Raw genomic sequence first — 21,331 nt, forward strand, 5'->3', positions numbered from 1 at the left:
GGTGAATCCTGCTTCCTACCAAGGACTGTGGGCCGTGCACAGAGAGTCCCCGAGGCCCAGAAGTGGCTTCCCCACTCCAAGCCTGAGCCTCTGTCATCTTCCCAGAGCCTGCTCTCTCCAGCCTGGTCTGAGGTCCCAAACTGAACCATTGGCCAAGGCTTCCCTATGTTGGGTGACAAGCCAGGAGGCGTGTTGTTTCCATTTTCCAGTTGCAGAAACTGAGACCCAGGGAGAAAAAACAACTTGTAAAGGCATGCAGTGAGTGAGGGGCAGAGCTGAGATTTGAACCCAGGACAGCTGCCTCTAAAGCCCGTGTTCTGACCACTGTGTCACACTTTTGCTCCCCACCCACTGCCCCACACTGGCTTACTCGTCTGCATGCCGCCAGACTTCGCACTCCCACTCCAGAGGCGGGAACGTGTCTCTCCCTCTGCTATCACCCTGGCAGCCAGCACTCAGGTGGGCTCTGAGGATGTGCTCAGTAAATGTCAACTGACTCAATTTAAGTCCAAGCATTCCATCAGCGGGGACCTAAGGCACTGAGTTTCCAAGACTAGGCACCTGGCTCCCTGGGGTGGATGGAGAGCCCAAGAATCAGCTGGACATTTCCATGCCATCCTGAGAGACCAGAGCAAGCCAGGAAGACACCCTGTGGGCGGGATGCCGGCCGCCTGGGAGGGAGAAACACAAAGACCAGCAAAGCCAGTGGGCGGCAGAGACAGGAAGAGGCCACAATGGGCCCCGGACGACCGGAGATGTCCCAATTGTTAGCGCGAGCTCTCCGCCCGTTCCCATTACGCTGCTGTTCAGACCCACTGAAGCTGGGGGGATGCTGGGCAGGAGGGGAGCCAGCAAGGTTTAAGTGGCCACCACCCGCTGGGAGCCGTGGAGAGGGGTGCTTCCAGCCCCCAAGCTGGGCAGTGCTTCTAGTCTCCTTCTAGTCAGTCTTGCATTCATTCAGCCAACGAACATTCACTGGGCACCCACGATGTTCTGTGCCTCAAGCTAGGCCCTGGGAGGATGCTTGGCCGGCAGAGCTAAGCTCCATTCAGGCAAGTCACACATGGGAGTCATCGGTCCCTGGGTGGGGTAGATTCTCCCGGGCCAGAGAAAAGCCCTTGCCAGCCCCAGCCTGCAGGAAATGTTGGGTGTGCTCCTCATCCCCATTTTCTTTGCCCCAAACTGAACTTTCCACACATGCTGACTTGAAAGGGACACACCTGGGAGGCACGAGCAACATTCATCAGAGACCATTGTGCCAACAGAAGCTCCAGCGGAGGCCCCACATGGATCTCTTAAAAGCCTCACTCAGGCCCTCGCTGCTGTGGCAAGGTGTCTGTGGGTACCAGAGAGACGGGCCAGAAGTCGGGCACCAGGACTCGGGACACTGGGTCAGCTCCAACTCTGATTGCAGGAGAAGGGGACACAGGACCCACAAGGCTGTCTCAGGGGAATGGAGGCAGGGGAGGAGGCAAGGGCTCTACTGAAGCCTAGAGAAAAATCTAAGGGATAGGACATGCACCTGTGTGCTCAGTGTCACTGAGCCATGTCATTGGGGAGCCATGTTTGCTCTTGCTGGCTGACACTGCTGGGGAAGGGCAAGATGACACGTCTGCAACAAACCATTGGCACCAAACTGTCCCAGCAAGTCCAGGACACATGCACACTCGCATCACACACCCCCACACTCAATCCAAGCCAGTGACCCCCACATTCAATCCAAGCCAGTAGGCTCAGATGGCTGTGGTCATCTCTCCTGAGGAGCACTGGCCTTGGCCACCCTCAGCCCACCATCTGCAGGGAGAGGATGTGGTCTCCAGCTCAAGGAAGCCATACCTGCACAAAGCTGTTGCTCATATGAGCTCAGCATCTGGAAGGTTTCTCTGCAACACCTCAGGCCCCACACCACCCACTCTGACCAGCTGCCACCCAATGGAAGACGGAGCTCACGCACACTCTCACTTCAAGGCTTGGGTCTGAGGGCTCCAGGAGGGGAAGAGCCAACCAATTCCCAGCCGAGCCCCTGACCACACCCCAAGGGGTGGAGGTAGGACATTTGGGCACTGTCCAGCACCTCACAGCAACCTCAGGGTCCGTGTGGGGATGCCAGGGCTGGGAAAGAACATAGAGGGCTGGCCCAACCCATCTTTCACAGCCCAAGACACCAGAGCCCAGAAAAGGAAGAGGGCCAGCTGAAGTCACACTGCACGTTGGCAGCAAAGCCGAGCCCAGAACCCAAACTCCCAGCTACTACCCTCAGCTCTTCCACTGACCTCTTCTCTCCCACGCCAACCTCCCCCGGCAAAGCACAGCCAGTTTGAGCCTCTCTTCTTTCCCCTCCGTCCTTCTAGCAGGGGGCTGAGCAGTTGAGGGACCTGGGCATGTGGCCCCTGACCTGAGTGATGGAGCACGGTGAGCACAACGGAGTGAGGGCTTGGTTCTTAGAATCAGTGAGCGCATATTGCCGATCACCCCGCCCCTGCCTGGTCCTGACTGCCTGAGCTGGGGTGGGCAGGCCCACAGAGCAAGCGGCTACCCAGTGGGAGTACGTGTGTGAGTGTGCGTGCAGAGGGGTGGCAGGGACGGGAGAATGGGGCTGCGGGGGAAGCTGCATCTGAGGGAAACCAGGAGGGGCAGGGAAGCCCAGGGCAGAGTCTGCCCCCTCCCATGGGTACTGGGGAGCCAGGGTCAGAGCCGAACCTGCTTGGAGGGCTGCTCCCCGCCACCCCGAGGGAGGGGCTGGCCCCAAGAAAGGTGACTTGCTTTTTCCCCTCGGGGCCGCCCTGGTCAGTGGGCAGGAGAAAGTTCGAGGCGGAGAAGGAGAAGTTGTAAGTGACTTCCTGTGGGGCAGCTGGAACGGGGGTTCTCACACTCCCTGGGTTTCTAAGGAGGAAGAACAGCAGGGGCGCCCAACACACAGGAACATGGGACGGGTCCGCAAACAGGCAGGAAGTTTTCCTGGAGCAAAACCCGTCAAAACAGAATTCTTTCGCTGGGTAATATTTTCCTCTCTGCCCCTGTCGCCCGCGCTCAAACAGGTCTGTTGTTGTTTTCATAATCTGGGAGAGGAAATCGAGCCCCTTCCAGCAGAGACTCCAGGCGCCAAACCAAACCGCTCAACAGATACTCCCAGCTGGCTTTCCGTTCCCGAGTGGAGGAGGCACGGTGGAAAGTTTGCGGGAGACATTCGCTTCAGGCTCCCCCGTGCCCCTGCTCCTTGGGCTCTGGCCTGGGCCACGCAGCTGGGAGGAGAAGGAGCAGCGCTCTCATGTCCAGGATATGCATGGTGAGTGGGGTGGCAGCTGGCGGGCGCTGGGCACCTGGCGTGGGCCGGCCCCCGGCATCGGACCTTACTAATTCTGCACAACCACCTACCGGGAGCCCCACTTACACGTGAGCAAACAGGCTCAAAGAGGTTGAGTAGAACGTGCCCAAGATCACAGGCCGTGAGGGGCAGGGCCAAGACTGAAACACAGGTCTGTCTGAGCCCAAAGCTCTTCCTGCTCCACTCCACCACCTCCCTGAAATGTGTCTGGAATAGAAACCTCCCAGCAAAGCTCAGGGCGTACAGCCTAGAATGGGATGCCAGTGTCCAAGAGCCTCGCGGCCCCGGGGCAGGACTTGACCCGACCGCACATGCTCAGGTGCCCCACCGATGGCTGGCAGCCCGGCCGCTGGAGGGGCAGAATCCAAACTGGGCGTCCATGCTGCCCGGAGTAGGGGGACTCAGGGCAAGGAGGCGGGAGTCCAGGGCACCTCTGGAGCGCACACTTACCTTCCTGTAGCTTCACACTCTGGAGGTAGAGGGGGTTCCTCAGGACATTACAGCGGCCCGGCTCATCTTCCTTGGTGAAGAGCAGCAGGTCCGAGTAGGCAAAGAGTGTCACCTGCACCACGACAGGGCACACTGAACTGGCTGCTCTGCTGTCCCAGGGCCCGGGAGCCACCACCTCCCTGGGGGGTCCTCGTCATCTCGAACGAGGATCAGACTCTCAGTGTGGCCTCTGCCAAGGACAGAGACACGATCTGCAATCAGCACTTCCCCCTTTGCTCTAGAGTTTTCTACACCTCTACTCTTTATCACAGAGGGCGGAAGGCGGGTGGATAGGACAAAATCCGACCCTCACCTTCCATGGCAGATGGCCTGCAGGCCTTGCCACAGCCCATCCCCCACCAGGCCATCTTTCTGACTACACGCCCCTGGAATCTTCAACCGAGCGCCGCTGGCTTGGCGCCACCCCCGAGCTGCAGGATGCTGGCACATTTGCTTGTATTCTCCTCTAAGCATCTGGCAGAAAGAGCACTGCCCTTGGAGTCAGAAGCCATGAGACTCCCCACCAAGGAGCCATGAATATTTGGTTGGGGTCCCCGAACCCTCAGCTTCACTTTTCTCGTCTGTACGGACGGGGGAGCGTCCCTGCCCAGGTCCCTCGCAGGCTTCTTTCACAAGCCCTGTGTAGACTGTGAATTGAAGCATTGGGTAGGATAATTTTAACTGCGTTAACGCATAATCGGTCCGAGAAAAAGCCAGTTACTTAACGCTCCAGAACAGACATGTATGTACCTTTTATCTCTTTTATGCACTAGCTGCTCCAAAAATAAAAGGAGAACTCTATTTTTAGACATTATAGGTAAACCAACAGGCATGCTCAGCATAGCTTCACGCTAAAAAAACTCCACTTGATCCCATAACGCCACCAAAGATTACACTGTTCTCTGTTTTGTAAACCCTGCAGTGGCCTTTAGTTAAAAGCAATAAAAGCCAACTTTAGATTCTCCAAAGAAAGCAAAATGCTATTAATTCTGTGACCTTCCCTTGGAGGTGTCCAAACCTGACACTTCACCTCTTCTGAGGTAAGAAGAGTCAGCCAGAGGGCTCAGTGTGCACCCCCGAAGGCCACAGCGAGTGCGTGCGGGGTGGGTGCTGAAGTTTCCAAAGGGAACATGGTGACATTTAGCTCTCCGGCTGTGAAAGACGACCCAACAACTTCACCGCTAATGCTCTACGTACAAGGATATATTAATAAGAAGCTATAAGGATGCTCTCAACAGCACCGTCGTGATAAAAAAAGAAAAGAACACAGATGTCCATCAAGAGAGGATGGATAAATACATTATTCTATCTTCATAGGGTAGAATTTTATGCAACTATTAAAAGAATAAAGTAAAGCTTTGTGGACAGAAACGCGGGCAGAAATCCACCCATGTAGTGTCCACGTTACACTAGGTAAGCCAAAGAGTGCAACGTGCAAAAATGCCTACGGCTGAATCCAGTTTTGTAAAATAAAACTGTAAATGTATACATTTTTGAAATGTCTAAGATACCACACTCTTCATGCCGGGGAGTAGAATTCCTACATTTCTGTTTAATTTGCATTGTATGACAAGAGAGTCTATTACTTTTGTGATTTAAAAATATATAAACAGTTTTCAAAGCCCCCCTCCCCCGGCTTCTTGAGCACAGAGCAAACAGAGAGGTCTGAGGGAAGCTGGGCCACAGAGACAATAGGGGTGTCCTTGAGCAGGAGGCTCTCAGGGGCTCTAGCTCTCCCATGGGAACCAAACACGAAAGCTCTAGAACCATGGGCTGGGAGGCATCCAGGCAGTGACTCTCTCCAGACCCCTTCCAAAACACCTGACCCAACACCACCTAAAAGAAGCCCCCATCTGTTAAGTTCTTTCTTTCTGCTCAATGGATTCTTACTCGTAAATAACATCACTGCCTTCATTTATAGATGGGGACCCTGCATCTCAGAGAGGTTAAGTGACCTGTCCAAGGCCACACAGCCAGGGACCACCACCCAGATCTGGCTGATCCTAAAGCTCTCATATGGAGAGGGAGCAAGATGCCTACAGCCGTCCTGCCCTTGAATGTGAAAGAATCCAAGCAGGAGCCAAAACAGAAAAGCAAAGGACACCCATAGTGAAACTAAGGGAAGGGAAGAAAATAATTGAAGAGTTGAGAAGGATCTCAGGGGTTGATTCTCTAAGCAAACCTGCAGGCTTTCCCACCCAAAAGAAATCTGGCAGTCACCTCCAGACCCACAGGGAAGCTGGCAGGGGAAGGGTCAGAGGAAGGCAGTCTGTCAGGAACCTAAAATGTCAAAAAATGTCCCAGGCTCAAAGAGAGCTAGGTGAACAGCAACTGGGGGAGAACCATGGGCAAGGTGAGAAAAGCTCCAGGACACCATTCTGGCCCCAATTGCCAGAGCTGAGAATGTAGTCTAGACAGGAAGTGATTAAGGCATGAATGAAGAATTTCCCCAAGGGTCTGGTCAGGGAAAGGACAGAGCTGGCACACAGCTGGAGGCAGGCCAGAGGGGCAAGTGTGCCAGCGGAGGGCAGGTGGGCCCCTCTCCCATGTCACCAGTGTCCTGCTGGCCTTCCTCCAGAAGGAGCCGTAGCAGCCCACAGTGGAGTGATGCCCATCTCCATGGCCCAGTTACCTGCCGCCTTCCACAACAGGCCATGGGAGCCACCAGGTGTCTTCCCCACACCAGCTCCAAGGGCACATCTGCTTTCCCAAAGAGTCAAGGGTTGAGAGATTGCTTGGTTAGGAAATCCTTACAACTTGGACGTTCACTTCTCCCAAGTAGCCCTAACCCAGCTTTCTCTGAAGATCTTGCCTGAAGGCAGAGTTTCCAGAAAAGACCTTGGTGCCTTAGTTAATGGTAAACTCAGTGAGTCAGTGCATAAAGTAAGGGTGTGCCGATCTTGTGCCCCATAGTTCCCCTGTGACCTTGAGTGCAGGGCCTGGCTACATGGTAGATACTCGACAGCTATTGTTTGAACGCGTAAGTGAGGCTACGCCATAATGCTGAGTCGATCTCGGGGCACGTTACTCAAGTGTGGGACTTCTGGGAGGGAGTATGATGGGGGGCAGCCCAGCGTGAGACTGCATCAGCTCACAGACAGTAGCCAACCGCAGCATGCTTGGAGAACCAATGGGAAGAACAAGGAGGGAACGTTCCAGGAATAAAGATTTCTGTTACAGGTAAGGGAGAACTTTCGACAATTTAGCACTCTCCAGTAACAAAACCTGTGCCTGGAGGGGCTGCCTGTACAGATCAAAAACTGGCTGGAAAACCATCAGCTGGGAAGTTATAGAGAAGCAGTCAGACGGACAGCTTCGGAAGGCCCGACCAATACTGTGATTCTACAGACCTATCCAAGGCCCTGCTGCATTGGTTCGTATTTTTGACCTGAAGGTACCAAGATCCATGTATTGGTTTCCTAACATATTTCATGAAAAAGAAATATATTTACTTCATCTCCAAATCACTTCTTGCAGTCTTCAAAAGGGATCTCTTAGTTCTAAGTCTCCAAAGATCTACCAGACAAAGATTTTTTGGTCAGATTGTAAATATAACCAGGCTACTGCTCCAGTCCGTGCTTGCCAGTCTATTTCTCAGCAAACATGCCAGGGGCAGCATGGGATTGTGAAAGCAGCGCTGAACCAGAGACCCAACTGTTGATCCCGGCTCCGTCCCTAATGAGCCTTGAGACCCTTGGGTTCCAGTTAATCTCACTGGAGCCTCAGCTTCCTCATCTGTAGAATGGGGACAACCCGGCCTCTCACGAGGATGCCGCAGGAGCTAATTTAAGATTTACTATGTAAAATGCATGCACCATGAGAACACGCTGTAAGTGCTCAGTGTTTGGGCACCTCATGGTGAGAGGACAAGCAAAAGGGTAAATTGAGACAGACGTGTGTATTTCAGGATGGCTGCCATTTCTGCCTTCTTCTGGGTCTTGCGAATTTGTAGCCACACCTCACTTTCTGACCCTTGGCTACCTGTCTTAGCTCCGCCACACACTTGCTCACCAAGCAGGGCTCCGAGCGACTTCTTGTTCCTAAAACGCAAACCCCGCTCACCAAGATGAAGTTTTACTCTCTCAGAGGCAACTCAGAAGATACGCCAAGGTTCCTAAGAAAGCTCCTCGAGAGGAAGTCCAGAAATACAGTGAGCAATACCAGGGTGATAGAAATAAGCACACGGTCTCCCCAGGGAGAAAGAGAGGACGTTCATTTGGAACATACGAGTTCTGGTCCCCTCGTTGAGAAAAAACAAAAGCAGCCTCCTGCTTAGCCACAGTCACACATAAGGTCCCAGAATGCTGAGGCTGAACGCGCCCTGGGGATCAGCTACCCTCAGCGGCCTCAAATACACACACCACCACTGGCTCAGATGAGAACGCCGAGGAACGACGGGGAAGTCACGAGTGAGCCCGCGGCGGAGTGAGAGCGGGCTCTCTGCTTCCTGCCGCCAGGTTTCCTGATCATTCCACTGCTCCCAAGCTGCCACTCAGCTCAGCCAAGCCCCACGGCGGGCCTGATCAGCAGCAAGCCCCCAGATAGGCCAGTCAGATCCCAGGGCTCCGACTTCTGTGCCAAGTAGATTTCACAGGCCTGAGCCAGCTCTGGGGATTGTGTGGGCGAGGGAAATTCCCCCAGTTGGAGATAAGCAGAGGCCAGCTCCCAGGCAGAACGGCGTGATCTCCACACCCAGGCCTCCGTCGGCAGAGCAGCAGAGCGGGAGCCCAGAAGAAATCACAGACTTAGCCCTCAGAAGAGGATTTGGGGATTTGGGTTAATACAGACCCAGAAAACCTGAGTAACTGATGCTACTTCAAAAATTCTCTTTGGCTAATAGCTCCAATCTCCTTACCTACAAAGTCATTCAACACAGCCGGGGTGAATTGCCACCTCTCCTCCTCCTTAGAGGAAGTTGGGATAAACCATGGGATGTCTTGCAGGGCTGGGAATACTTTCTAACCATCGAAGATGGACTAACCAGCTTTGAAAGGTGGTGAGTTCCCCATCACTGGAAATGCACAAGAAGAAGCTGGGAAGCCATTTGGTAAGGAGGGGGATGGAAGAGGAAAGAGGTGGAAGACTTCAGGATTTTTCAACCCTGAGACCGTACAATTCTAAGACCATGAGGAAGAGAAAAGTTAGGAGCCTGGAGGATGCTGGTGAAGCCACATGTGTAAGCCTTACCTCGACAGACTTGTTCCTCCCCTCGTACAGCAGCAGCTCCTCAGACAACAGGAGAGTCCGGGCAGGGTTACAGAGATCTAAAGGCTGAAAACAGCGGGCAGTTCAGAGAGGCCCGGTGGAGATGGGCTGTGGGGGCAGGCAGCTGCCAGAGCCAGCCACAGAGAACCCTCTCGACCGGCTGAGAGAAGCCTCCAGCCACCTCCCCCCGCGGAGCCCACACGCCCCCTCACACACAGGTGGAAACAGAAAGACAGATGCTCTTGTCCTGGGCGGAACTGTTGCTGCCACCTTCCCCACCAAGCCCCACTGTAAGAGCCATGCTCCGGCAGGAAGTCCAACCACACATTTAGGTGCTCACGGTCCTCCCCCGAGCTCCCCAGCTCTGCTGGGCTCCGGGGGCCCTCCCAGCCCTGACTCTCCTCCATCTGTCCCGTTCAGACCTCACGGGGAAAGTCCCTGCTGCCAGGTCCTAGATCCTGAGAGCCTCATGCCAGATTTGGTCACTTTGGTCCCTTCAGAGCCAGGCCGGTCCCTGCTCTACGTGCATAACATGCTTGAGTAAAAGGACTCCTTCCCAGCGAGCAGTCCCCAAGGACCGATTCTCACCCACCCCATCATCCTGCCTTGCCCCTGCTCAGGAGTCCCTGCCCCCAACCCAGCCCAGAGAAAGCTCCCTAAGATCTTATGCTGGGTGAATGCATATTTAGAACGTGGCTTCTAGGCACCCAACACCAAGCAAGGAGCTGGAAGAAAGATAATGGAGCAAATGTCCACTACACACAACCACCTGGATGGATCTCAGGAAGAACGTGAGGCCAAAGAAGCAAGGCCCCAGAAGGGGCCAAACAAAACATGTTCTCCAGGAAAGCACACAGAGGTGGTCAAAGTAAAGGGAAGCAAGGAAAAGACCATCAGGGTGTCGGGCTCGTGGGTAGGCCCCGGGGTGGGGAGAGGGGTGGGGAGGAGGAGGAGGGCTCTGGGATCAGGAGGAAACATGCGCCCTCTGGAGTGGCAGCCACGGCCTACGGCTTTATCTCAGGGGACACCCGCTTTATGACCATTGGTTCAACTGTACATTTGTTAGGCCGTTTTGGGTTTATGTACTTTGCAATTTAAATGTTGTTATAACTTTCTGAAAACAAACTTTCGTTTTCTGTAAAGATTTTAAAAGGAAAATGAAAAATAACCCTGATGGATGCCAAGAGTTTCGTGGTCCCGTCCTGAGAAAGAGAAGAGACCAAAAGAAACGCAGGAGTTGTCCAGCGAGACGAATGTCACCCGCCAGGAGTGCATGGAGAGGGAAGGCGTGGTCAGAAATGAAGCCCCTGGGACCGTGTCTCCTCTATGTTGCTGATGACAGGACCAACTAACACAGTCTTTCTGGAAAGCCATTTGTCAATATATAGAGAGAGCCTTTGACATGTTTATGACCCATGACCTTGTCGTGTCACTTGCAGGGCTCTCTTCCAAGGAAAACAATCAAAGGGGCAATTCATGCACAAGGATTTTCATCACAGAGTTGTTTGCAATAGCAAAGGAAGGAGACAGAAGTGTATCTGAACAGAGAGCTAGTTAAATAAATACATGTCCGTGAGCTAGAGCAGCGTGCGGCCGCTACAAATCAAAGGCTCAAAGAGTATTTCGTGTCGTAGGGAACTCTCCTGCTGCAACTTTTATTTTAAAAAGGCAGAAGGATAGAAAACGTACGGGAGGAGCTGTTTGGTTTTCCTTCTGAAGCGTGTACATGCACACAGAAGAGACACCTATACGTTCACACCGAGGGCGTCTGGGGCGTGGAAGACATAGAGGTTTGGAAATGAGGAGGAAGAAAAGGAAGAAGCAGAGGAAGAAGTAGGAGAGGGGGATGGAAATGAGTCTCGGGCCACCAGCTAAAACTGGCCAGACACGTTTGCTAAGACCAAGGAGATGCCAGACTTCAAGGCTCTCCTTCGGTCATTTCCAAACAACAAACCAGTGGGTGAGCCAGGAAACAGAAGCCTCAGCGAGCAGGCGTGTGGCAAGGCCAACAAGGGGCTGTAGTGTGCCTGCCCTGTCCCCAGAGAAAGGGAAAACTGGGAAAGGGGGCGGGGAGAAGGCCCCTCGTTGCTGGGCTTCCCTGTCCCCACTCTCCTGGTCCTCCCCCTGGAAACCTCAGCTCCTTCAGTATAAGCCCCAGAAGCCTGAGCCCCTGAAGCCATTTCTTTCCCCAAAGGGGACCCTTCTGGAACGAGGCACCCTCCCTGACCCTGCGGTGAGGGCCCCTCCTCTTTCTCATCTCCCAAGGGAGCCTTTGGGGCCAGCCACTAGCTCACCTGAACAAAGACCGGGAACACCAGGACCTTGGGGGCCAGGGTGACGTAGGTGCCATAGCTTGAGTGTGGGGTGTGCGGCCTCATGACCGGGCAGTTCTGGTAGTTGCCATGGCCTTTCATGGTCTGCACTGTCTTCATCAGCCGGGACTTCTTCCCCAGGCCTGTGTAGGACTTCCCTTTACTGGGACTACCTGATTCTGTGGAACAGAAATGGGGGACCATGAGGCATTTCCATGCAAAGGCATCCCGTCTGCAGAGATGGAGAACACAGACGTGGCCAGTCAGTCACCACGTACTGAGTATATGCTACATGCCGGACCCTGTGAAAGGTACTGAACACAGAGGGAGGCCTCCGAAGGGTCTCAGGCCACAGGGAAATCCCTCATACTCTCATGCGAGTTACTGACCCATACAGAAGCAACTCTGGGACTCAGAGGGAGCCGGGAACCACCAGCTAGGACAGAGGCAGCAGACCCCCTCTCGTGCCCAGAGCCCGAGTCACACCTATCAGTCTGGCCTCATCCTTTTCAAAATCAGGAAGTCTCTCATATTTGAGAAATCAGAAGATCTGACCTCACCGGACCTGCACTCCCACATAGAACCACCGGTCAGCTGGACAGCCCTGGGTGTCGGACATGCTGCACCAGCCCCATGGCTCCCTCTGCATGCCCAGCACAGCTCACCTGTTCCCTCACCTCCCACGTCCCATGGACAGAGGGACTGGAGGTCTGGTGGTAGCAGAGACAGTGGGCTTTTCTAGGCTGTACCGGAGCCTGCCCTCCATTAACCATGGGAGCTGGGGTGGCCTGGCTCACCTCCGTCAGTCTAAAGTAAGGAGTGGCCCTGCTGGCCCAGTTCTCGGGAAAGAACACCAGCTCTGAGGCCGGATGGCTGTGCCCAGATCCTACTCATCTGCTTACTAGCTTGGTGACCTTCAGCCACTCACCTCCCCCCCTTAGAGCCCTGGTTTCCTCAACGGCAGGAACAGTACTGAGTTGAGTGGGTTGCTGTGAGGATTCAATGGGATGCTCCAAGGAAAGCCCTAGAACAATGCCTGGGACCTGGTACGTGCACAACAAAGGTTAGCTGCTAACGTATCGTGCCTCTTGTTGTTGTGGTTCCTCTACTTGGAACAGCAAGTTAATTAGGTGCCCCGTAGACTCTGAAAATCCTAGGCTTCACTCACATTATTCTAATCAGAAAGAGGAGAGAAAGAGAAACACTTCAGGAAAGAGAGCAGCCGGCTGCACAGCAGGGGTTCCTCTTTAAGGGGACACTGCTGGACTGGACATGCACCCCCACACTGAACAAGAGGTAGCACGCAGGTCTCTATTGGGTCCGGTCCTTTGCTCCTGGGCAAAGGAGCAAAACACAGAGTAGCTGAAAAGTCAGGGATTCTTCGGTGCAAGCCGGTAGGAGGCCAAGTGCATCGCATTCAGGCTCAGCAAATACCTGGGCCGCCTCTGGGGGGGCTCCTGCTGCCTGGTGAGCAACTGACCCAGATGCCTGGCCCACGTCCCAGGACCTAGGCATCCTTCTACCACCCCCAGGTCCCGGCAGCCAGGGGCTGAACAGGTGGTCCGAGCCTAGCTACACCGCGGGGAAGCTCCCCGCCAACGCGAGGTCCCCGGCCTCAGAGGAAAAACTCAGCTCAGAAGATCTCACACTTACTTCCTCCGCCCACTGCATGCCCCTTCTCACCGAGCCGGGTGAGAAAAACAAGTCAGATCCCCATCGCAAGTGACCACCGATCACAGCCATATCTTGGGGCAGGACTCAAACCATAATAACTTAAACCACTTCCTGCCTCTTCAAGGAGTGGCTTAGAGAAGAGTAGAAAGAATGTGAGCCCAGGGGCTGGGGGAGGGACTGGGGGCTGGGGGACGGATGCCTGGAAGCAGTTCCACAGCTCCTCCTCTGATCTGGCCCCAGCCCCCAGCCCCAGAGGGGTGTGTGCTGCCAGGCCCTCTCGCTTCTGCTGAAAGAACCCATTCTGGGTTTCAAGACCTGCCCTGGATTTGAGCCAGACAAGACACTTGAACTTGAGCCCTGGCTCCCCCAGACTCTGGCTGTGTAACCTGAACAAGTCCCTTCCCCCTCTGAGCCAGAGTTTTCTCCACTGCTAAGTGGAGACAATACAGAGTACTGCCTTGCCTGCCCTGGGGCTGGTGGGCGGGGGGGGGGGGGGGGGGCTCTCACAACAGGCCTGAAGGGAAAGGGCTTAGTGAATGGTAGAGGAGTGGAGAGCACGGGTGCCAGCCGACAGACAATCCACCCACCAGGGCTGGTGTTAGGACAGGGCTGCCGCGCCTCAAACCATACTGTGAATGAGGTCACAGGGTCAATCTGAAACTAGACAGTCTAACTGAACATGACCAAGCCTAGACCAGAGAAGGCAAAAACCACACAGGACTGACAAGTGGGAGACTGAGGCAAAATAGACCAAAATTAAAGGGTACTATTTGCTGACGCCAAAATCTGGGCCCTGTGCGTCCAGTCTCAGACTTGTAAACGTATCCGGGTCTTCCCTTTCCCTAGCCCAGCTGCACAGGGCTGTCACAGCATCTTTGCCTTGGGCCTACAGAACCATAAATAAGCCATGTGCCATACCTCTGCCTTCAGGTGGAAAAGGTATGCTTAGCCCCATTTTATAGACCAGGCAACTGAGGCCTAGAGTGGCTGGGTGATCTGCCCGAGGACATTCGACCGGTAGAGGGTCTGAAGCAAGACTGACCCAACCAATGCAGCGGTCATGCCCGAGAGCCCCATCTCCACACACCCTGGATAACTTGTGGCACGTGAGTGTGGCTCTCCAAACAGATTTCCTGAAGCATCTTTTTTTTAAAACCAGCCCAGGTTGCAACCCAGCCACTGAGCTCTGTGAAGTCAAACTCCTTGACTTCCCACCTGCTACCTCTTAACATCCGCTGGTCCAAACTCCCCACGTCACCCATTTTGCTTCGACGCCTGCTCCACTGACCAAACAGTTATTACTCAGCTTTGCTCTGGCTTCCGAGGCGGGCCCTGGCAGCCCTCCCACCCTGGCAGTGGAGAATCTGAGGCCGGACCCCTTCGCAGGGCAGGGGACAATGCTGAGGGCACCAGCGGCCCCAGGGAACATGTCAACTACAAGCAGCAAGTGCCCTAGGCCTCAGAAGGGCAGCAGACCCCATTCAACTTTGGATGGCTCAAGCCGTCCCCCCAAAAGGAGGCCAGGCGGCCCAGCCAGAGGAGAAGGCAGAAGTCGGCACCCTGGTGACAGCCCCGGCCTCTGGAGAACCCCAACTGTGTTTAAGGGAAGGTTCAGTTCCACCCCTTCCTCTGAACTCCAGGACTAAGAGCTGCGAAGACTGCATCACTGATGAAGAACCAAAATGTCCTTGCATACCAAAAAAAGCCATTACCGTGAAGAACGAATGAAGGAAGGTCAAGTTCTTAATACAATGCCTTCAAAAAGCTACCACTGTTATTAATACCGTCACCATCTCCTTACTTGTCCCTCTTTCTCCACAGCTTAGATGACTGTGTCCTTGGTTCACTCAAAACTATATTCTCAGAGGGGAATCCAAATGTGGATCCAGGATGGGAGGGCTCCGAGAGGCATCTTCAGGCCAAGAAGGATTCAGTCCCACACCACTAGCCCATCGCAGGCAGCGCCCTCTCCAGCTCCTGTGCTCCGTGACCAGCCTTCAAACCCTAGCAGCAACCAGCCAGGGCCATCCTCCCTCACTCGGTCACTCGGCTGAAATTCTACTGAGTACCTGCTGTCTGCCACACCCCGGGTCCAGCACCGGGTCCGCAGAGACGAGCCGGCCCAGGCCCTGCCTTAATGAAGTCACCATTTAGCAGTGACACCCCACTCTATCCTAATGCACTGACTAAAAGCTTTTTAAGAACTCAGGGTTGAATAACTATCGGACTCCTCTCTGGAAGGAACACAAGATGTATTTCCAACAGACCAGGCTCCTCCACCCAAATGGCCTACCCTGGAGAGAACGAAGATGCCTTCCATCAGCAGCTCTGAGCCTGACGGGAGCCCTCTTCCCCCCAAAGGCACAGGCGCTCTTCCAAGTACCCGCTCTAAGCCAGCATCGACTCCACACTACGGATGGGGAGGGCGGCAAGGAAGTGAGTCTGCAAGCAGCTGGGCAAAGGCCTCTCTCAAGGAAGGAAGTCAGCAAGCGTTCTGGAGGCACTAGAGAAAGGGCTCAAGCATAGGACCATCAGGCAAGGCTGGTCGCCACCTTCCAGATACCAGCTGGACTTGAGTTGGCTGGACCCCGGCAGGCATGTGGAGGGCCTTCCGGAATGTCCCACCAGCTCCAGCACCAAGACTGGAATCTCAGGCGTCCCGGGAGAAGGCCCTGGTTTTGAGCTCAGCTTCTCTCCCTGGCTCTTAAAACGCAGGGCCAGGATTCAAACGCCAAAGGAGAAGAATCGGTACCAAGACACCCTTGCAGTTGAAAGACAGCTGTCTTCTGTGTAGCCTCGCTCAGTGGGCACACTCCTCCTCACAACCAGTCTCTCCTTCACCCCTCCTGACAACTCTCTGAAGTGGGAACTGTCAGCCCCATTTTACAGATGAAGAAACTGAACTCCCTGAGACTCAGTGAGGGGATACGGATTGTTCACAGTCACGCAACTCCTATTTGAGCCTTCTGTGCCCCCCTTTCTGGGCAGGCCCGTCCGGGTGGCCTATGGCACCTAAAACATATATTGGTTGTTCAGTAAAATGGAATGAGTCGCAATCGAATGCTAAAATCCTGAACACCATCTCTTAGACTGCCTTGGGAAGATCTCTTCTCCCTCCTCAGTTCAGGCTCCAAGGAGGAAAGACACTGGCTCAGGGAGGGAGCACAGGTATGGAGGGGAAAGAGAAGCTATGTCAATGTGCTGGGGATCCACACAGCTGACCCCACATCCCTCCGGGGCTTGGAGGGCACAGCAGCAGAGGACAGACCCACCTTCGGGGATGGCATCCTCCTGGTACACAGGCCGCAGCAGCTGCAAAAGAAGACAGAAGAATCACCTCAGCCCCGGGAACGGGGAGGGACAACCAGGCAGGCTGCTCACCCACAGGGCACCAAACCCAGCAGCCCCCGCTAAGCAGCAGAGGGCAGTGCTTGGAGGGATTACAGAATCCAGAATCCTCTAGAATGTTAGAGTTGAACAAAGCGCTAATGTTCATCCAGTGTAACCCCTTGGCCATGTCCCCAGCTTTCTAGATGGCGGTTTGTTCCAAAGTGCGTTCCAGGGAACGGTGGCACTGTAGGACACTACCAGCCCTGCCACAAAGGGTGTGCCATCAGGGGAATTGGGGAAACGCTGGGTTAAACCACCCTCTCCCGCAAGACACCCTCAGAGCCTCGAGTAGGCTACTATGCACTGGGAATCTCCCACAAGAGGAGAGTTTGGGGTATTTCTCAAACTTATTTGACCTCAAGACACTGTTTCCCCAGAGTGTCCCATGGGACTAACGTTTCGGTGCCCGTACTCCTCGTCCCACCGTGCCATCCGGTGTCTGCATGCCCACCCATGACAGGGGCGCACCCTTCTCACCACAGCCCACTCCCCACTGTAGAAAAAGCACAGACTGGCAGAAAGCACTTCCTTCTTTTGAGCTGAAATCTTCCTCCCTGTGACAACCCGTGGGCCTGGATCTGTGCCCTGGGCTGCAGAGACCCATCTGCTCTCCGTCCCCAGAACAGCCCGGCCGCCAAAGCTAACACCACACCCTGCCTCCTCCCTGAACACTTGCAGGCTGCTCCCTACACAGTTTTGTGCGAGGCCAGGGACCCATACCCTTCCCCTTCCCCCAACCAGCTATCCATACCTGGCTCCCAGGGTTCAGTGGGGCCAGGATGATGTAGTTGGGGTCAGTGGAGGTGGTGGGGCGGGACAGCGCGGGCAGGGTGTGCTGGCCCCCGCGCTTGGCCACCTCTGTGTAGCGTTCCCAGCCCCCGAGGAGTAGCCCGTCGGAGCTGTCACACACCAGGTGGCAGCTGTGGCGCTGCTCAGGCCGTGCCTGGGCCCCGTGGGTACAGTTCTTCTCCCGCTTATTGGGGGGTGACTGGAGGTCGTGCGTCGACTTGCAGGAGGCCCGCCGCAGGACCCCGCCGTCTGGCCCCGGCTTGACCTGGGGGACCATACGCCACACAAGCAGGATGATCTCACTGGGGCAGCTCCTACAGTTGGTTGGGGGGAGGGGGCGGGGGTGACACAAAGAAGTTGAGTTTGGAGAAAGTCAGCCAGTGTGGGGGGGGTAGGTGGAGGGGGGCCTACAGGGCAGAGAAGAGGGGTGGGGGAGGGGAGAGAAGCCCCCACCGGTTGGGCAGGAAGGGAGGTAAGGGGCCGTCCCAAGCTGCGACAGCAAAAGTGTCCCTTAGATCAGTCAACCCTAGCTGACTGGCAGTGGCAGAGAAGGACCCTGAGGCCAAGGCCAGGTTAAACAAGGGTACCAAACTCAACTAGTGACATCGGTCACGGCCGAGTCTAAGCAAGGAGGAGCAAGCAAGCCTGCACCCAGGAGCGTGCAACCCTGCACCCAGTCATTCTGGAAGTATACCTAAAATGGTCATGAGAGTTTCACCCCAGTGGGTCCAAACTGAGGGGACCCAAACATTCTAAAGAATAATTTTTCAAGTATGCACTTGAAACATTTGCAACATCTACACATCCTTTAAAAACAACTGGCTTAGCTCTGAAGTCACAGAAATAATGAGCTGGAGGAGAAAAGGCCGCCCCGGAGCTGCGACAGGAACCGCAGGGTCTGTTTGAGAGCTTCTTGCCTGCTGTTTGCCCTGGGATCCAAAATTGCTCTGAGCCTGAACCTTCCATTTGCAGGCCGAGACACTGATTCCCTGAGGAGCAAAGTGAATTGCTCACAGCTGCGTGCAGAGGGGAGGGTGAGGCCTTGTGCCAGGGGCTGGGGGCTGGGGGAGGTGTGCCATTAGCCTGAGGCCCAGAGCCACCCGCTGCCCCTGTCACCGGATCTCATGGGCCAGCTCCACGCATTTCCAGTGCTCCACAGGCCTCTCGTTCAGCTGCAGCACGGTGTCCAGCTGCTGCAGCCCTGCCCGCTCCGCTGGACCTCCTGCAGGGACAGAGAAAAGCCACTCCAGGTCTCCCGTGGAGCTCATGACACTGTCCAAAGGCCTAGAGTCATGGCTGCCACAGTGACATCAACAAGGGGCAGACTGCCCCCTCTCTGTTTGCTCATCTGTGAAATGCAGGGGGGCCGACCTTGGTGGCTCTCAAGGGCCTTGAAGAGAGGCATCCCTTCGCCCTCATCTCCTCTGCCCACTCACTCTTCAGCTGTCTGTCCTTCCCAGCCAGGTCCCACCTCGCTCTCCCCAGGGCCTCCCACCCCCGGGAGAGCCCTTCCTTGTTCCCAGGCTCACACACTTCATTCATTCCTTCAACACCGTTCACTGAGCGCCAGTCCTGCGCCCGTCCCCATGTAGGCACGGCGGGGCAGGAAACACCCAGATCACCAAGCCCTGACTTCTCCTCCATGATAAGGAGAAGTCTTTGTGAAAAATAGGGAGGGAATGCCTATTTTTAAGTGCTAATCAGGCTTGGAATAAAATAAAATACCCATTCCCAATTAAGTCCATAAATGACTCTCATTTTCCCATGCAGCCCTTACTGAAAATATAGGTTTAGTACCTGTTTAATGTGAATGGGAAACAAAATAGAAAAATCTATTTTCATTTTGATAAAAACAAAGAAAAATTGTGGATATATTTTCATAAACCTCTGTTTCATCTGTGGTCATTTTAAAATATTATTCTTTTGTTTTGAAAAACCAGGACACTGCTCCAGTTCAGGGCTCCCCTTCCAGATCCCACACGAAGCTGGCGCATGGCAGGCCAGCGGGGCTGGCATCCACCAAGATGCTCACTTACCAGAATCCACAGCCTGGACTCGAACTGGAGAGTCACAGCAGATGGTGAAGCCAAAGCCGTCCTTCCCCCTCGGGATGGTGATCTAGGACACAGCCCTGCGCGGTTACTCCCAGAAGCCACAAGGCTGCTGCCTCTGCTCCAAGGTTGGGAAGCCCACAGGCCCTGCCCCAGAGCCACCCTCCTCTCCGAGGGAGCTGGAGCCAAGAAGAAGGCTGGCCAGCCCTTGCTGTCCCTATCTTGGCCCAGGCATCTTAAGCTCTGGGTTATGGGCCAAGCAGGAAGGCTGGGAGCTCAGGAGGTAATCCAGGCTGATGCAGAAGGGCCCAGGACGGACAGAGCCTGGGAAGAGCAAACCTTGCCTTCCTCAGACCCCACAGACACATGGTCCAGCCCAAAGAGCCCACTGGACCTGCCCACCTCGACCTTGCCTGTGACCCACGGCCTCCTCAGTCCCTTCCTTCTTTCCCCCAGGGGTTCACAGAGCTTTGCCCAGGGCTGGCCCTGCGCTGGGGGCCCAGGGACAAAGCCCACCTAGGTGCTGCCCTCCCAGAGCACAGGGCAGGTGGGGGAAGACAGGGATGCACATACAATCTCAGGACAAGGGTCAGGGAGCAAGTGCTAGGTTCTCAGGCCAGTCCATTCCTGGGGCCTCAAGTCATCCAGTGAGGGAGGACTCCCAGGGGAGGGGGCAGGTAAGGGCAGACAGGCCTCGTGGCGAAGCCTGAACTAGCCAGTGCCCTCGCAGTGCCTGCTGCATGCAGATTCACAACCCTACTTCCAGAAGTCCCCTGAAAGGGCCCTGCCACCTGGATCTCTTTTCAAAGCAACACACAATTATCGAGCTCCTACTGCGTGCATGCGGGTTCTGCTGAGGTATGGAGGCATTGTCTTGATCCCTGGCTCCTAGAGGGCCACGAGAATCTGCAGATGTCTCCAAGGCAAAGGACACAACGTGCACTGGAGCGAAGGGCAAGAACTGAGCTGGAAACAGTTCTTCATGTTCGACTTTGGATGACAAGCTTGGTGCACAACAGGAACTGAGCGAGTGCTTCGTGAGGACAGCCCAGCACCGTCCCACGGCAGCAGGAAACTGGCAGGGCACGATGCCATCTGCTGGCTGGGTTCAGCTCAGCCCTGCTGCGCTCCCCCTCTGCGCACTGCCCATTCGGCTGTGCGTGGGGTACAGGAGGCCAAGACCCGGCCTGCCCAAAGAGTGATTCCAGGCTGCTCAGAGCAGGTGTGTGAAAGTGATAGGCCTAAGGGAGGAAATGTCAGAAGAGGGGTTCACTGGGGTCCCAAGAGACTCCCTAGAAATGGACACGGAGGGGGCCCTGGCGAGGCACGAGGGAGGGTGTCCTAGGCTGGTTGAGGAAGAAGCCAGCTCAGCAAGCTGGAAAAGGTCAAGGGCCAGCGGCCTTGTCAGGAGACTCATGTCTCCTTCCTTTAAGGGGTTGTCACTTCAAGGCTGGGCGCCTGGCACTCACCTACCAGCTGTCCCAGAGGCCGGGCATGAGGAAGGGGAGGGCCGGGGGACCCAGGGCGACCAAGGCCCTTGGAGGCTGTTGGGGAGGCCCCTGAGGCTCTGCTTCCCACCAGCCCTGGGCCTGGATTCAAAGCGAGTTTGTAAAACAGGAAATCTGACAGACAAGGGGAAGGGGGAGGGGGCAGGAAAATACCCTGTTCCCATAAGAATTCTGGGAAAACACGCAGCTAAGACAGGAAGAGAAAAAAATGGAAAGAAAGAAAGAAAAACAAACTGCAGAGTGTGGAAAGCCCAGGCTGAGGCTGAGGGAAGTTGTCAGGAGCCCGGTCCACTCCGTGCAACCAGCAAGGACTTCACGGGGCCTCTCAACCCACCCTCAGCCCAGGCAGAAGCTGGGATTCCAGAGGCTTTCTAGACCTTCCCCCGTCCCACCCCAGCAAGGGCCACAGCCCCCCTGCCTGCGGTGCGGGCTCTGCAAACAGGCCCTCGTGCCCACAGGCTCAGTGCTAGCAGTCCGGGGACTAGCCCCAGAGTCGAATCCGGAGAGAAGAAGTGGACTCCCGCAAAACAGCCTCCCCCTCCCATACCCTGGTCCCCTCGTCCAGGTGGGACTGTGGGCCCAAGCCCC

At 55.3% G+C, this 21,331-nt stretch overlaps 1 protein-coding gene across 7 annotated transcripts in view; it reads right to left on the bottom strand.

Annotated features, from left to right (window-relative positions):
- RGS3 (regulator of G protein signaling 3) overlaps nt 1-21,331 on the bottom strand; it is a 130,648-nt gene that overhangs the window by 60,507 nt on the left and 48,810 nt on the right. For 6 of the 7 annotated variants that reach the window (XM_087869455.1, XM_045791108.2, XM_045791109.2 and 3 more), the window contains 7 exons: nt 19,221-19,302; nt 18,301-18,406; nt 17,147-17,498; nt 16,278-16,317; nt 11,314-11,510; nt 9,002-9,085; nt 3,776-3,887 (listed from right to left, as the gene is read on the bottom strand). In XM_087869455.1, the coding sequence (XP_087725581.1) occupies nt 3,776-3,887; nt 9,002-9,085; nt 11,314-11,510; nt 16,278-16,317; nt 17,147-17,498; nt 18,301-18,406; nt 19,221-19,302 (973 nt within the window). The remainder of the gene's footprint in view (nt 1-3,775; nt 3,888-9,001; nt 9,086-11,313; nt 11,511-16,277; nt 16,318-17,146; nt 17,499-18,300; nt 18,407-19,220; nt 19,303-21,331) is intronic. The other variant, XM_045791110.2, reaches the window with a different exon arrangement.

Source organism: Ursus americanus, chromosome 18 (genome assembly GCF_024610735.1).
Source record: "Ursus americanus isolate L20-20 chromosome 18, mUrsAme1.1.p, whole genome shotgun sequence".
In the NCBI taxonomy this organism is placed as follows: Eukaryota; Metazoa; Chordata; class Mammalia; order Carnivora; family Ursidae; genus Ursus; species Ursus americanus.